This window comes from Tachypleus tridentatus, chromosome 12 (genome assembly GCF_004210375.1).
Source record: "Tachypleus tridentatus isolate NWPU-2018 chromosome 12, ASM421037v1, whole genome shotgun sequence".
Taxonomy (NCBI): Eukaryota; Metazoa; Arthropoda; class Merostomata; order Xiphosura; family Limulidae; genus Tachypleus; species Tachypleus tridentatus.
This window is the reverse complement of record NC_134836.1, coordinates 58,335,430-58,352,839: the sequence shown is the minus strand read 5'-3', so window position 1 is coordinate 58,352,839 and position 17,410 is coordinate 58,335,430. Positions and strand designations below refer to the sequence as shown.

At 23.0% G+C, this 17,410-nt stretch overlaps 1 protein-coding gene across 1 annotated transcript in view; it reads right to left on the bottom strand.

Moving 5' to 3' along the window:
* LOC143233377 (nephrin-like) overlaps nucleotides 1-17,410 on the bottom strand; it is a 113,440-nt gene that overhangs the window by 14,421 nt on the left and 81,609 nt on the right. Inside the window, exons 7-13 of the mRNA XM_076469563.1 lie at nucleotides 6,658-6,948; nucleotides 4,872-5,083; nucleotides 4,506-4,593; nucleotides 4,137-4,273; nucleotides 3,054-3,207; nucleotides 1,378-1,436; nucleotides 572-815 (exon numbers count right to left, since the gene is read on the bottom strand). Of these exons, the coding sequence (XP_076325678.1) occupies nucleotides 572-815; nucleotides 1,378-1,436; nucleotides 3,054-3,207; nucleotides 4,137-4,273; nucleotides 4,506-4,593; nucleotides 4,872-5,083; nucleotides 6,658-6,948 (1,185 nt within the window). The remainder of the gene's footprint in view (nucleotides 1-571; nucleotides 816-1,377; nucleotides 1,437-3,053; nucleotides 3,208-4,136; nucleotides 4,274-4,505; nucleotides 4,594-4,871; nucleotides 5,084-6,657; nucleotides 6,949-17,410) is intronic.

Sequence of the window (17,410 nt, the reverse complement as noted above, 5' to 3'; positions counted from 1 at the left end):
TAAAATGATTATTTAGCTATGTTTGTCTGTTTGTTTTGTTTTTGAATTTCGCACAAAGCTACTCGAGGGCTATCTGTGCTAGCCGTCCCTAATTTATCAGTGTAAGACTAGAGGGGAGGCAGCTAGTCATCACCACCCACCGCCAACTCTTGGGCTACTCTTTTACCAACGAATAGTGGGATTGACTGTCACATTATAACGCCCCCACGGCTGAAAGGGCGAGCATGTTTGGCACGACTGGGATTATTTAGCAGGCAATATAAGTTAATCTAAAATTAAACTTAGATATTAAATGTTGTCCTTTGAAAAAATATTGATCCAAAGAGAGGTTAATAGCAAACCGTTTCACTAAGTATACGTATTCTTGTTTTATGGCAACACTAGTGTAATACTAAATGCAACATAACCAATCACTAACCGACTGATGTTTAAGCCTGACTGAGCAAACAGATAGTTTAAATGTCAAAGTGCTAAAACGTTGGGGTTAATAAATATTAAGTTTTTTTTGTTATATTGCAAAACTGTTATGAGAGACGCTTAAATCATATATAGCTAGAAATTGACCACCTACACATCACGTTCAGAGTAACGGCATTGTGTACGCTTCTCTGCAACACTTCGTTCGTTGCTTGACAAGTGTATCGTGCCTCATTGTCTTCTGATGTTACATTCAATTGTAATTGGTTTTTTGTTGACTTGCCACCGTGAGAGGCATTCGAAACACCCTTTGGTGTACCTTGAATAAGAAATCCATCACGCCACCAGGTGATAACAGAAGCTGGGTTACTAGTAGCAGATTCACAAATAAGCTTCACCTTACAAAGAAAATCAAAGAAAGGAAAAGTCAAATATTTTAATTCAGAAAAATCTGAGCACCAATACAAAATATAAAACGTATAATCACAAATTATGAATGCTTCATGTCAAATTTTTCTTCAGATTTAAAACGTTGATTACAATAAATTAGTAGAAAACACGAGCTCGTTACGAGTTCTATAACTTAAAGCATACTCAACTATGGGCTTGGTGTTTTATGGGGCAAAGAAACAAGGCTATCTGCGTCTCAACTATGGAAGTTAGGAACAATTAATTTTCTTCAATTAGAAAAAAACAATCTGGAAATTTTTTAAACAAATAATGTATTTTATTGTTATAAAAGTGTTAAAATATAAAATTTCACGAATTTTATAATTTACAGGACTCTCAGCTGTAGGATTTGATGAAAAATAATTTTCTTCATTTAGAAATAATTAATTAATTAACATTTGCTTTCAAGAAAATCTTGCTTTTCTTTTGTGATAATAACGAAAGTGGCTCACAGGAATTTGCAATTTTATTTATGAGGTAACCTTAAAATTTAAGTTCAAAAGAACTTACTTTTTTACCAGCTTTTGGATTTTGTGGTTTTACTTTAATGGTTACTCCAGAAGGTGGAACTGGACAAAGAAACATAGGAAGTGATAAAACATCTCTAGAAATACCAGGATACGTTTTCATTCAGGTCTAGGAATATCTTGCACATAACACCATTACTTCGACATTATTTGAGATCATATCCAACTTTTAATTGAGATAATTTTACAAAAATCCATTAGTTAATAACTATAATTACAGATACGAGTAATCTTTAAATCAAAAACGAAAAATCAAGGAACATTTTCAAGCGAATAATATTGTAAACGAAATCTAAAGAAAAATAAACGATAGTAAAATTGAGCCTGGTGTTGTATTTTTCCATGTCGTATTAGATTAATAAAATTATATTTTCTAAACATTTCTATGCACATAACAACGTATCGGGGGTGGGAACTTTATAGACTCGCTTGCGTATTTCGATCACTTTTTAAGGGTGAATTTTACAGAAAAGAAGAAAAATTTACAGTCAAAAGAACTACTTATGCTGATTAATTTTCTAGGTTCACATTTTTTTTATCAAAAATATGTGCTAATAAATGAAACATAGAACTTGGTGCAGAAAGAGTCCTTTTAGAGCGGCAATCCGAACGTTTTAGTTTTTACGTTTGCCGCTGAGAAAAGTACTGTGACGTAATAGTTGCCAAACAAACCGCCAACGCCAGCGCGTTGAATGTAAATAAACATGGCCAGTGCATACGGAGAAACAGAAGCGGAGTCTGTTTTGACTTTGTGTTCTGAACAGTGTTGAGTAGCGCCATATCAATTTGAACCTACTCTGAACGAACCTAGAACAGTTACTTTTGACACAGATCTGACAAGTTCTAGTGATGAGGACAGTTCCACGAGCGAGAGTAGCGGAACTGTGAGTGATACTGATAGCGCCTAGGCCAGTTACAAGTCGGTCATACCTCCAGTGGCAGAATGGTAAGCCTAAATCATGACAACAAATATGGTCTGTATTATTTCACGTGCAATTTTAAGCATCTCGAAACCTGTCTGGTGTTTATAAATTATTGGTATCACAGACTGGGTTGTATTTGTTTATACTTTGCCGACTATGGTAACTAATACTAGGCCCTTCCACAATCATTGTACCGGGTATTTTGATTTTAATAATATTATTTTGCAAGCTGAATGATATTATCCACATATTTATGAAATGGTTATGTATGGATTCAAAACAATATCTATACAATTTCAAAATAGCTAGGAAAGAAGAGTAACTTTCTATTAAGAATATAAGTTTGTAATTTTGCATTTTCAGGCTATATAGATACTTAGCTTATCGCAGATTTGTCAGGTGGATATGGAAAACACTAGGAAAACTGAATAGAGTAATTTTGCCAGCCTGTGTCGGCGCGCAACGAAGCGTGTTTGGCAACTATTACGTCACAGTTGTAAAACGTCACGAAAATAGCCGAACGACCGAGAGGAACTTGAGTTCGAGGACCCGCATATTTTGTTTCATTTTTTTACTCAAAAACTAAAGTGTTTAAAAATATGGCAACCACACAGGAATTATACCTAACCAAAGTATAGTTTCTAAGGCAATTATTAAATTTGTTGAAAATTCACCTTTAAACGTGAGATGTCAAAAGCTACACTATGGAACGGAGTTTCACGAAATCATAACTTACAGTACACGGTCAGTTTAATTTTAGCAACAAGAGGTTCGTCAGTGGCCGAGTTACTGGCTTCGCAGCGGAATTCTGCACCATTGTCGCTTTCCTTGGTTTCTATAGAAACTTCGCTACTGACAACATTTCCATTAGTCGAGGTAACTGATTTTACCTATTTGAAATCATTAAAAACTGCTCAGGAAAAATTCCAGAAATAAGGCATGAAATATATATTCTATCTTGGTATGAATTGGTTAAGCTGATTGATCACGAGATATTTAACGTTTCTAATACTAAATTTAAAATTCACAATGATAGCCAAACTCTATTGATTGGATCTAAAATGTGTACTTTTAAATATTAAACTATTTTCTGTTTTGAGCGATGAATTTCAGTGGCCAATCTTTATACCATCAGAAATGCCACTTACTTCCTTAAAAGCATAATATCATTAGTAATAAATAATTAAATATATTTGAATATAGTAATAATTATCTTTCTAGTCCTTTGTGTATCTACGTAACACTTATATTAAAAAGCTTAGGAATTTTAATGGAATTCATCTGTCTGTTGAAACAAAAGGAGAGGACGCTTTAGTTTCTATACTGAAGTTTAAAGCTGAAACATTTTTCTTTCTTCTTTCAAACAGCTTGTTTGTTTGTTGTGAATTTCGCGCAAAGCTACTCGAGGGCTATCTGCGTTAGCCGTCCCTAATTTAGCAGTGTAAGATTAGAGGGAAATCAGCTAGTCATCACCATGCGCTGCCAACATTTGGGCGACTCTTTTACCAACGAATAGTGGGATTGACCGTCACATTATCACGCCCCCACGGCTGAAAGGGCGAGCATGTTTGGTGCGATGGAGATTCGAACCCGCGACCCTCGGATTACGAGTCGAGTGCCTTAACCCACCTGGCCATGCCGGTCCTCTTTCAAACAGAGAGTTGCAACCAGAAAAAGATCTCAAACTTTCTATGCCTACTTTGACTAATGCTCCACTTGAACAACAATAATTTTAAGGCCTGATAAACTATTCTTTGTGATGTTTTGTTAATAATCGTAATAAGAAGAGGAGATTCCAGTTGGGAATCCAACACTATACCTTTTTATCTTCTCTGAACCACTTCAAATTTGGAAGAGGATTTCCACCATTAGAAACACATGTTATCCTCTGAAGCTCTCCAACTCGAATCGGTTTCTCCTCAGTGTAACCAAGAATGGTCGGAGGATCGGGGGGATCTAATGAGGATTTGAAAAGGAGTAGATAATAAAGTTAGCTTAAGGGTACTTTCTGTTTGTAATTCGGGGCCCTGGAAACAAACGTCTAACTAGTACATATTAAATTAATGCTTGGATTATTTCTAAATCGATAAATAAACAAAGGAAATTACTTTTGGAAGTACAACATGCAAATAGTTGAATCTACTTATTCAACCAACTTCTTTACAAAATCCAGAAATTTGTAACTTACACAAAACGCTGAGGACATGTGATTCCACCATTGTTTCTCCTAGATCTTTGTTTACGGTAAAACATTGAAAAATCTTTGATCCTCGGTCCTGCCAGTATAAAATATTATAATTTACAACATTTTAAATTTAAGACACCCAAAGTTACTAAAAAGTAGTACATCTTACAATCACAGTTAAACAAAAATAAACCACTAATATTGACTGAAATATGTTTCGATTTTCAAATTTACTGTTTTATAACTTACAATGTAATTGTTCCTACCGTCTGTAAACACAAAACAATACATTTTTAAAGCTGTCAGTATTTAATTGTATGCTGAATGCAATAGCTGTGGTACATTTTGAAAAAACAAACAAACAACGACCTGTGACCTAATGATGACATTAATGTCAGACTTAGTTGTCCATCCACCGTCAGGATCAGGTGTAACAGAATTTGCTCCTTGAACATGTTGCCCATCTACCAACCAGTTGATTTCAGCTGCTGGGTTACTGCCACTCGCCGAACAAGTCATTTTGACTGTCTCTCCTGGTTTGGCTTCTTTCGGGCCAGTCACTGTAACCTCAGAAGGAGGAACTGAAACATTTTGTACTTTTAGGTAAACATTCAAAACTGTCGTATTTTCAACTACGATGATGCGGCATTGAACGTATGAACTTTACTTCAAAAATAGCAATACAAAATTACATATCTACAAGTTCCAACCTGTTTTACTATGTTTATTTATCGTGATTTTCACTCTGTGGCACCCTTACTTCTGGGTCACCCTATAACCTTTGAAACACATTAAGAACAAAATAAACCTCACGCGTATTGTTGATTCTCCATTGAATTAATTCCTTATGTTGCATTTATGTTTGTACTAATATACACTATTTTTGTAAATAAATTATATACGTTAGGGGTACACCGCTGGCTCAAAGGTCTGATTTAGAGGTACGCGAAATAAAAGGATTAGGGGTCATTAACTTGTATATGGGGATCTACCATGACAACTTTAGATTTGCTGGTTTGTTTGAAGCTAAGCACAAAGTTATGCAATGGGCTATCTGTGATGTGCTCACCGCAGGTATCGAAACCCTTTTTCTAGCGTTATACGTCCATAGACTGACCGCTGTCGACTGGATGCTGGGGTAAAACTATATCATAAGACGTTCACAGCGTCAAACAGCTATTAGTTCGTTGGATACTTGTATGACGTTTACAGTAACTAAAACCATTTAAAGTTTATGTAGATCTCCGATACCGCTTAATTATCACTATTATGGAATGTATTATAGCATCAAACACTGCATATCAAGTCGCGCTGTGCTCTTTATATGCGTATGACATGTTTCTTTTTGTTGTTGTTTTTTTAAATTTCGCACAAAGCCACTAGAGGGCTGTCTGTGCTAGCCGCCCCTAATTTAGCAGTGTAAGACAAGAGAGAAGGCAGCTAGTCATCACCACCCACCGCCAACTCTTGGGCTACTCTTTTACCAACGAATAGTGGGATTGACCGTCACATTATAATGCCCCCACAGCTAAAAGGGCAAGCATATTTGGTGCGACTGGGATTCGAAACCGCGACCCTCAGATTACGAGTCAAACACCTTAACCCACCTGGCCATATTGGGCCACGCGTGTGACTTGTAACCACATATATAAACATAGGTGTATTTTTTATTAATTTTACAGCTGTAAATTATATATGATTCATGCAGAGAAACAATAGATAACTAGAATTATCAGTCTATACATCTAAATGATTGCAAACAAATCTGATAAAAATATTTGTATTGGAATTACTCCCTCTGATTGGTTTTCAAATTATGGAAAATTAGAAGTGGTTATTCAAATGCTAAACAAATTACGTCAATTGATACGCTTTAAAATGAAAAATAAATATTTCTTTGGCTTAGAGAAATACGTTTAATGAAAACCTTTTTGATACTTTTAATCGTAATTAAATTAAAGAGAATTTTTAAAACTTTGATAAAATGTATTTATTTGCATTTACTATTTAGCGTGTGTGCATAGCTAATTAATAGTATAAGTCAGATAAGCGTATAACGGATAGATTATTTTATTATGTTAACATTTAAAATAATTATGAGGAGCATACTAATAATAATGTACGTTATAAAATAAATTTTGTTTATGAAACTTACATAAAACCGATAGTTTAACAAGAGCATTCGTGGGTTGAGAACTAATGATATTTGATGCCTCGCACCGATAGATGGCAAGATTATCGGATTTGTCTACAATGAATGTGTGCTTGTTAGTTGACTTTCGGCCACTTGTCGTGTAGGAAAAATCAATTTGTTTGTCGTTCTTAAACCAGACAAGTTGGGCTAAAGGATTCCCGCCTCTAGACGTGCATGCCAATGTAAGTGTATCGCCTGAACGGACGGTCTCACTTTCTTGAAATCCATCGATTGCTGGAGGTCCTGGTGGATCTGTAAAAAACAAATATATACCAGTTATCCTGATTTTTAAATAATCTATATATATATATATATATCAGTTATACTGATTTTTAAATAATCTCTATATATATATATCAGTTATACTGATTTTTAAATAATCTATATATATATATATATATATCAGTTATCCTGATTTTTAAATAATCTATATATATATATATATATATCAGTTATCCTGATTTTTAAATAATCTATATATATATATATATATATCAGTTTCCTGATTTTTAAATAATCTCTCTATATATATATATATCAGTTATCCTGATTTTTAAATAATCTATATATATATATATATATATCAGTTATCCTGATTTTTAAATAATGTATATATATATATATCAGTTATCCTGATTTTTAAATAATGTATATATATATATATATCAGTTATCCTGATTTTTAAATAATCTATAATATCAGTTATTCTGATTTTTAAATAATATATATATATATCAGTTATCCTGATTTTTAAATAATCTATATATATATATACATATCAGTTATCCTGAATTTTAAATAATCTCTATATACATATCAGTTATCCTGATTTTTAAATAATCTATATATATATATATATATATATCAGTTTCCTGATTTTTAAATAATATATATATATATCAGTTATCCTGATTTTTAAATAATCTATATATATATATCAGTTATCCTGATTTTTAAATAATCTATAATATCAGTTATTCTGATTTTTAAATAATATATATATATATCAGTTATCCTGATTTTTAAATAATCTCTCTGTATATATCAGTTATCCTGATTTTTAAATAATGTATATATATATATATATCAGTTTCCTGATTTTTAAATAATCTATATATATATATATATCAGTTATCCTGAATTTTAAATAATCTCTCTATATATATCAGTTATCCTGATTTTTAAATAATCTATATATATATATATATATCAGTTATTCTGATTTTTAAATAATCTCTCTCTATATATATATATCAGTTATCCTGATTTTTAAATAATCTATAAATATATATATATATATATATCAGTTTCTTGATTTTTAAATAATCTATATATATATATCAGTTATCCTGATTTTTAAATAATCTTTATATATATATATATATATATCAGTTATCCTGATTTTTAAATAATGTATATATATATATATATATATCAGTTTCCTGATTTTTAAATAATCTATATATATATATCAGTTATCCTGATTTTTAAATAATCTTTATATATATATATATATATATCAGTTATCCTGATTTTTAAATAATGTATATATATATATATCAGTTTCCTGATTTTTAAATAATATATATATATATATCAGTTATCCTGATTTTTAAATAATATATATATATATATATATCAGTTATCCTGATTTTTAAATAATCTATATATATATATATATATCAGTTATCCTGATTTTTAAATAATATATGAATATATATATATCAGTTATCCTGATTTTTAAATAATATATGTATATATATATATCAGTTATCCTGATTTTTAAATAATGTATATATATATATATATCAGTTTCCTGATTTTTAAATAATCTATATATATATATCAGTTATCCTGATTTTTAAATAATGTATATATATATATATATCAGTTATCCTGATTTTCAAATAATGTATATATATATATATATCAGTTTCCTGATTTTTAAATAATATATATATATATCAGTTATCCTGATTTTTAAATAATCTATATATATATATATATATCAGTTATCCTGATTTTTAAATAATATATATATATATATATATCAGTTATCCTGATTTTTAAATAATCTCTCTCTATATATATATATCAGTTTTCCTGATTTTTAAATAATCTATATATATATATCAGTTATCCTGATTTTTAAATAATGTATATATATATATATATATATCAGTTATCCTGATTTTAAAATAATCTATATATATATATATATATATCAGTTATCCTGATTTTTAAATAATGTATATATATATATCAGTTATCCTGATTTTTAAATAATGTATATATATATATATCAGTTATCCTGATTTTTAAATAATGTATATATATATATATCAGTTATCTTGATTTTTAAATAATCTATAATATCAGTTATTCTGATTTTTAAATAATATATATATATATCAGTTATCCTGATTTTTAAATAATCTATATATATATATCATTTATCCTGATTTTTAAATAATGTATATATATATATATATCAGTTATCCTGATTTTTAAATAATGTATATATATATATATATCAGTTATCCTGATTTTCAAATAATGTATATATATATATATATCAGTTTCCTGATTTTTAAATAATCTATATATATATATATATATCAGTTATCCTGATTTTTAAATAATATATATATATATATATATCAGTTATCCTGATTTTTAAATAATCTCTCTCTCTATATATATATCAGTTTTCCTGATTTTTAAATAATCTATATATATATATCAGTTATCCTGATTTTTAAATAATGTATATATATATATATATATCAGTTATCCTGATTTTAAAATAATCTATATATATATATATATATATCAGTTATCCTGATTTTTAAATAATGTATATATATATATCAGTTATCCTGATTTTCAAATAATGTATATATATATATATATCAGTTTCCTGATTTTTAAATAATATATATATATATATCAGTTATCCTGATTTTTAAATAATCTATATATATATATATATATCAGTTATCCTGATTTTTAAATAATGTATATATATATATATATCAGTTATCCTGATTTTCAAATAATGTATATATATATATATATCAGTTTCCTGATTTTTAAATAATATATATATATATATCAGTTATCCTGATTTTTAAATAATCTATATATATATATATATATCAGTTATCCTGATTTTTAAATAATATATATATATATATATATCAGTTATCCTGATTTTTAAATAATCTCTCTCTCTATATATATATCAGTTTTCCTGATTTTTAAATAATCTATATATATATATCAGTTATCCTGATTTTTAAATAATGTATATATATATATATATATATCAGTTATCCTGATTTTAAAATAATCTATATATATATATATATATATCAGTTATCCTGATTTTTAAATAATGTATATATATATATCAGTTATCCTGATTTTTAAATAATGTATATATATATATATCAGTTATCCTGATTTTTAAATAATGTATATATATATATATCAGTTATCCTGATTTTTAAATAATCTATAATATCAGTTATTCTGATTTTTAAATAATATATATATATATCAGTTATCCTGATTTTTAAATAATCTATATATATATATCATTTATCCTGATTTTTAAATAATGTATATATATATATATACATCAGTTTCCTCATTTTTAAATAATCTATATATATATATACATATCAGTTATCCTGAATTTTAAATAATTTCTATATACATATCAGTTATCCTGATTTTTAAATAATCTATATATATATATATCAGTTATCCTGATTTTTAAATAATCTATATATATATATATATATCTCAGTTATCCTGATTTTTAAATAATCTATATATAAATATATGTATATCAGTTTCCTGATTTTTGAATAATCTATATATATATATCAGTTATCCTGATTTTTAAATAATATATGAATATATATATATCAGTTATCCTGATTTTTAAATAATATATATATATATATATCTATATCAGTTATCCTGATTTTTAAATAATCTATAATATCAGTTATTCTGATTTTTAAATAATATATATATATATCAGTTATCCTGATTTTTAAATAATCTCTATATATATTTCAGTTATCCTGATTTTTAAATAATGTATATATATATATATATCAGTTTCCTGATTTTTAAATAATCTATATATATATATCAGTTATCCTGATTTTTAAATAATCTTTATATATATATATATATATATCAGATATCCTGATTTTTAAATAATGTATATATATATATATCAGTTTCCTGATTTTTAAATAATATATATATATATATCAGTTATCCTGATTTTCAAATAATGTATATATATATATATATATCAGTTTCCTGATTTTTAAATAATCTATATATATATATATCAGTTATCCTGATTTTTAAATAATCTTTATATATATATATATATATATATCAGTTATCCTGATTTTTAAATAATGTATATATATATATATCAGTTTCCTGATTTTTAAATAATATATATATATATATCAGTTATCCTGATTTTTAAATAATATATATATATATATATATATATCAGTTATCCTGATTTTTAAATAATCTATATATATATATATATATCAGTTATCCTGATTTTTAAATAATATATGAATATATATATATCAGTTATCCTGATTTTTAAATAATATATGTATATATATATATCAGTTATCCTGATTTTTAAATAATGTATATATATATATATATCAGTTTCCTGATTTTTAAATAATCTATATATATATATCAGTTATCCTGATTTTTAAATAATCTTTATATATATATATATATATATCAGTTATCCTGATTTTTAAATAATGTATATATATATATATATCAGTTATCCTGATTTTCAAATAATGTATATATATATATATCAGTTTCCTGATTTTTAAATAATATATATATATATATATCAGTTATCCTGATTTTTAAATAATCTATATATATATATATATATATCAGTTATCCTGATTTTTAAATAATATATATATATATATATATATCAGTTATCCTGATTTTTAAATAATCTCTCTCTCTATATATATATCAGTTTTCCTGATTTTTAAATAATCTATATATATATATCAGTTATCCTGATTTTTAAATAATGTATATATATATATATATCAGTTATCCTGATTTTTAAATAATCTCTCTCTCTCTATATATATATATATCAGTTATCCTGATTTTTAAATAATGTATATATATATATATCAGTTATCCTGATTTTTAAATAATGTATATATATATATATCAGTTATCCTGATTTTTAAATAATGTATATATATATATATCAGTTATCCTGATTTTTAAATAATCTATAATATCAGTTATTCTGATTTTTAAATAATATATATATATATCAGTTATCCTGATTTTTAAATAATGTATATATATATATATATATCAGTTTCCTGATTTTTAAATAATCTATATATATATATATCAGTTAACCTGATTTTTAAATAATCTTTATATATATATATATATATATATCAGTTATCCTGATTTTTAAATAATGTATATATATATATATCAGTTTCCTGATTTTTAAATAATATATATATATATATCAGTTTCCTGATTTTTAAATAATATATATATATATATCAGTTATCCTGATTTTTAAATAATATATATATATATATATATATATCAGTTATCCTGATTTTTAAATAATATATGAATATATATATATCAGTTATCCTGATTTTTAAATAATATATGTATATATATATATCAGTTATCCTGATTTTTAAATAATGTATATATATATATCAGTTTCCTGATTTTTAAATAATCTATATATATATATCAGTTATCCTGATTTTTAAATAATCTTTATATATATATATATATATATCAGTTATCCTGATTTTTAAATAATGTATATATATATATATATCAGTTATCCTGATTTTTAAATAATCTATATATATATATATATATATCAGTTATCCTGATTTTTAAATAATATATATATATATATATATATCAGTTATCCTGATTTTTAAATAATCTCTCTCTCTATATATATATCAGTTTTCCTGATTTTTAAATAATCTATATATATATATCAGTTATCCTGATTTTTAAATAATGTATATATATATATATATATCAGTTATCCTGATTTTTAAATAATCTCTCTCTCTATATATATATATATATATCAGTTATCCTGATTTTTAAATAATGTATATATATATATATCAGTTATCCTGATTTTTAAATAATGTATATATATATATATCAGTTATCCTGATTTTTAAATAATGTATATATATATATCAGTTATCCTGATTTTTAAATAATCTATAATATCAGTTATTCTGATTTTTAAATAATATATATATATATCAGTTATCCTGATTTTTAAATAATCTATATATATATATCATTTATCCTGATTTTTAAATAATCTATAATATCAGTTATTCTGATTTTTAAATAATATATATATATATCAGTTATCCTGATTTTTAAATAATGTATATATATATATATATCAGTTTCCAGATTTTTAAATAATCTATATATATATATATCAGTTATCCTGAATTTTAAATAATCTATATATATATATCAGTTATCATGATTTTTAAATAATCTATGTATATATATATATATCAGTTATTCTGATTTTTAAATAATCTCTCTCTATATATATATATCAGTTATCCTGATTTTTAAATAATCTATATATATATATATCAGTTTCCTGATTTTTAAATAATCTATATATATATATCAGTTATCCTGATTTTTAAATAATCTTTATATATATATATATATATCAGTTATCCTGATTTTTAAATAATGTATATATATATATATATATATCAGTTTCCTGATTTTTAAATAATATATATATATATCAGTTATCCTGATTTTTAAATAATGTATATATATATATCAGTTATCCTGATTTTTAAATAATCTATAATATCAGTTATTCTGATTTTTAAATAATATATATATATATCAGTTATCCTGATTTTTAAATAATCTCTCTGTATATATCAGTTATCCTGATTTTTAAATAATGTATATATATATATATATCAGTTTCCTGATTTTTAAATAATCTATATATATATATATATCAGTTATCCTGAATTTTAAATAATCTCTCTATATATATCAGTTATCCTGATTTTTAAATAATCTATATATATATATATATCAGTTATTCTGATTTTTAAATAATCTCTCTCTATATATATATATCAGTTATCCTGATTTTAAAATAATCTATATATATATATATATATATATCAGTTTCTTAATTTTTAAATAATCTATATATATATATCAGTTATCCTGATTTTTAAATAATCTTTATATATATATATATATATATATATCAGTTATCCTGATTTTTAAATAATGTATATATATATATATATATCAGTTATCCTGATTTTTAAATAATGTATATATATATATATCAGTTATCCTGATTTTTAAATAATGTATATATATATATATCAGTTATCCTGATTTTTAAATAATCTATAATATCAGTTATTCTGATTTTTAAATAATATATATATATATCAGTTATCCTGATTTTTAAATAATCTATATATATATATCATTTATCCTGATTTTTAAATAATCTATAATATCAGTTATTCTGATTTTTAAATAATATATATATATATCAGTTATCCTGATTTTTAAATAATGTATATATATATATATATATCAGTTTCCTGATTTTTAAATAATCTATATATATATATATATATCAGTTATCCTGAATTTTAAATAATCTATATATATATATCAGTTATCATGATTTTTAAATAATCTATATATATATATATATCAGTTATTCTGATTTTTAAATAATCTCTCTCTATATATATATATCAGTTATCCTGATTTTTAAATAATCTATATATATAGAGAGAAATTATTTATATATCAGTTTCCTGATTTTTAAATAATCTATATATATATATCAATATCCTGATTTTTAAATAATCTTTATATATATATATATATATATATCGGTTATCCTGATTTTTAAATAATGTATATATATATATATATATATCAGTTTCCTGATTTTTAAATAATATATATATATATCAGTTATCCTGATTTTTAAATAATCTATATATATATATCAGTTATCCTGATTTTTAAATAATCTATAATATCAGTTATTCTGATTTTTAAATAATATATATATATATCAGTTATCCTGATTTTTAAATAATCTCTCTGTATATATCAGTTATCCTGATTTTTAAATAATGTATATATATAAATATATAAGTTTCCTGATTTTTAAATAATCTATATATATATATATATCAGTTATCCTGAATTTTAAATAATCTCTCTATATATATCAGTTATCCTGATTTTTAAATAATCTATATATATATATATATCAGTTATTCTGATTTTTAAATAATCTCTCTCTATATATATATATCAGTTATCCTGATTTTTAAATAATCTATATATATATATATATATATATCAGTTTCTTAATTTTTAAATAATCTATATATATATATCAGTTATCCTGATTTTTAAATAATCTTTATATATATATATATATATATATCAGTTATCCTGATTTTTAAATAATGTATATATATATATATATATCAGTTTCCTGATTTTTAAATAATCTATATATATATATCAGTTATCCTGATTTTTAAATAATCTTTATATATATATATATGTATATATATATCAGTTATCCTGATTTTTAAATAATGTATATATATATATATCAGTTTCCTGATTTTTAAATAATATATATATATATCAGTTATCCTGATTTTTAAATAATATATATATATATATATATATCAGTTATCCTGATTTTTAAATAATCTATATATATATATATATCAGTTATCCTGATTTTTAAATAATATATGAATATATATATATCAGTTATCCTGATTTTTAAATAATATATGTATATATATATATCAGTTATCCTGATTTTCAAATAATGTATATATATATATATATCAGTTTCCTGATTTTTAAATAATATATATATATATATATCAGTTATCCTGATTTTTAAATAATCTATATATATATATATATATATCAGTTATCCTGATTTTTAAATAATATATATATATATATATATATCAGTTATCCTGATTTTTAAATAATCTCTCTCTCTATATATATATCAGTTTTCCTGATTTTTAAATAATCTATATATATATATCAGTTATCCTGATTTTTAAATAATGTATATATATATATATATATCAGTTATCCTGATTTTTAAATAATCTATATATATATATATATATATATATCAGTTATCCTGATTTTTAAATAATGTATATATATATATCAGTTATCCTGATTTTTAAATAATGTATATATATATATATCAGTTATCCTGATTTTTAAATAATGTATATATATATATATCAGTTATCCTGATTTTTAAATAATCTATAATATCAGTTATTCTGATTTTTAAATAATATATATATATATCAGTTATCCTGATTTTTAAATAATCTATATATATATATCATTTATCCTGATTTTTAAATAATGTATATATATATATATATCAGTTTCCTGATTTTTAAATAATCTATATATATATATACATATCAGTTATCCTGAATTTTAAATAATCTCTATATACATATCAGTTATCCTGATTTTTAAATAATCTATATATATATATCAGTTATCCTGATTTTTAAATAATCTATATATATATATCAGTTATCCTGATTTTTAAATAATCTATATATATATATATATATCTCAGTTATCCTGATTTTTAAATAATCTATATATAAATATATGTATATCAGTTTCCTGATTTTTGAATAATCTATATATATATATCAGTTATCCTGATTTTTAAATAATCTATATATATATATATCTATATCAGTTATCCTGATTTTTAAATAATCTATAATATCAGTTATTCTGATTTTTAAATAATATATATATATATCAGTTATCCTGATTTTTAAATAATCTCTATATATATATCAGTTATCCTGATTTTTAAATAATGTATATATATATATATATCAGTTTCCTGATTTTTAAATAATCTATATATATATATCAGTTATCCTGATTTTTAAATAATCTTTATATATATATATATATATCAGTTATCCTGATTTTTAAATAATGTATATATATATATCAGTTTCCTGATTTTTAAATAATATATATATATATATCAGTTATCCTGATTTTTAAATAATGTATATATATATATATATATATCAGTTTCCTGATTTTTAAATAATCTATATATATATATCAGTTATCCTGATTTTTAAATAATCTTTATATATATATATATATATATATATCAGTTATCCTGATTTTTAAATAATGTATATATATATACATCAGTTTCCTGATTTTTAAATAATATATATATATATATCAGTTATCCTGATTTTTAAATAATATATATATATATATATATATCAGTTATCCTGATTTTTAAATAATCTATATATATATATATCAGTTATCCTGATTTTTAAATAATATATGAATATATATATATCAGTTATCCTGATTTTTAAATAATATATGTATATATATATATCAGTTATCCTGATTTTTAAATAATGTATATATATATATATCAGTTTCCTGATTTTTAAATAATCTATATATATATATCAGTTATCCTGATTTTTAAATA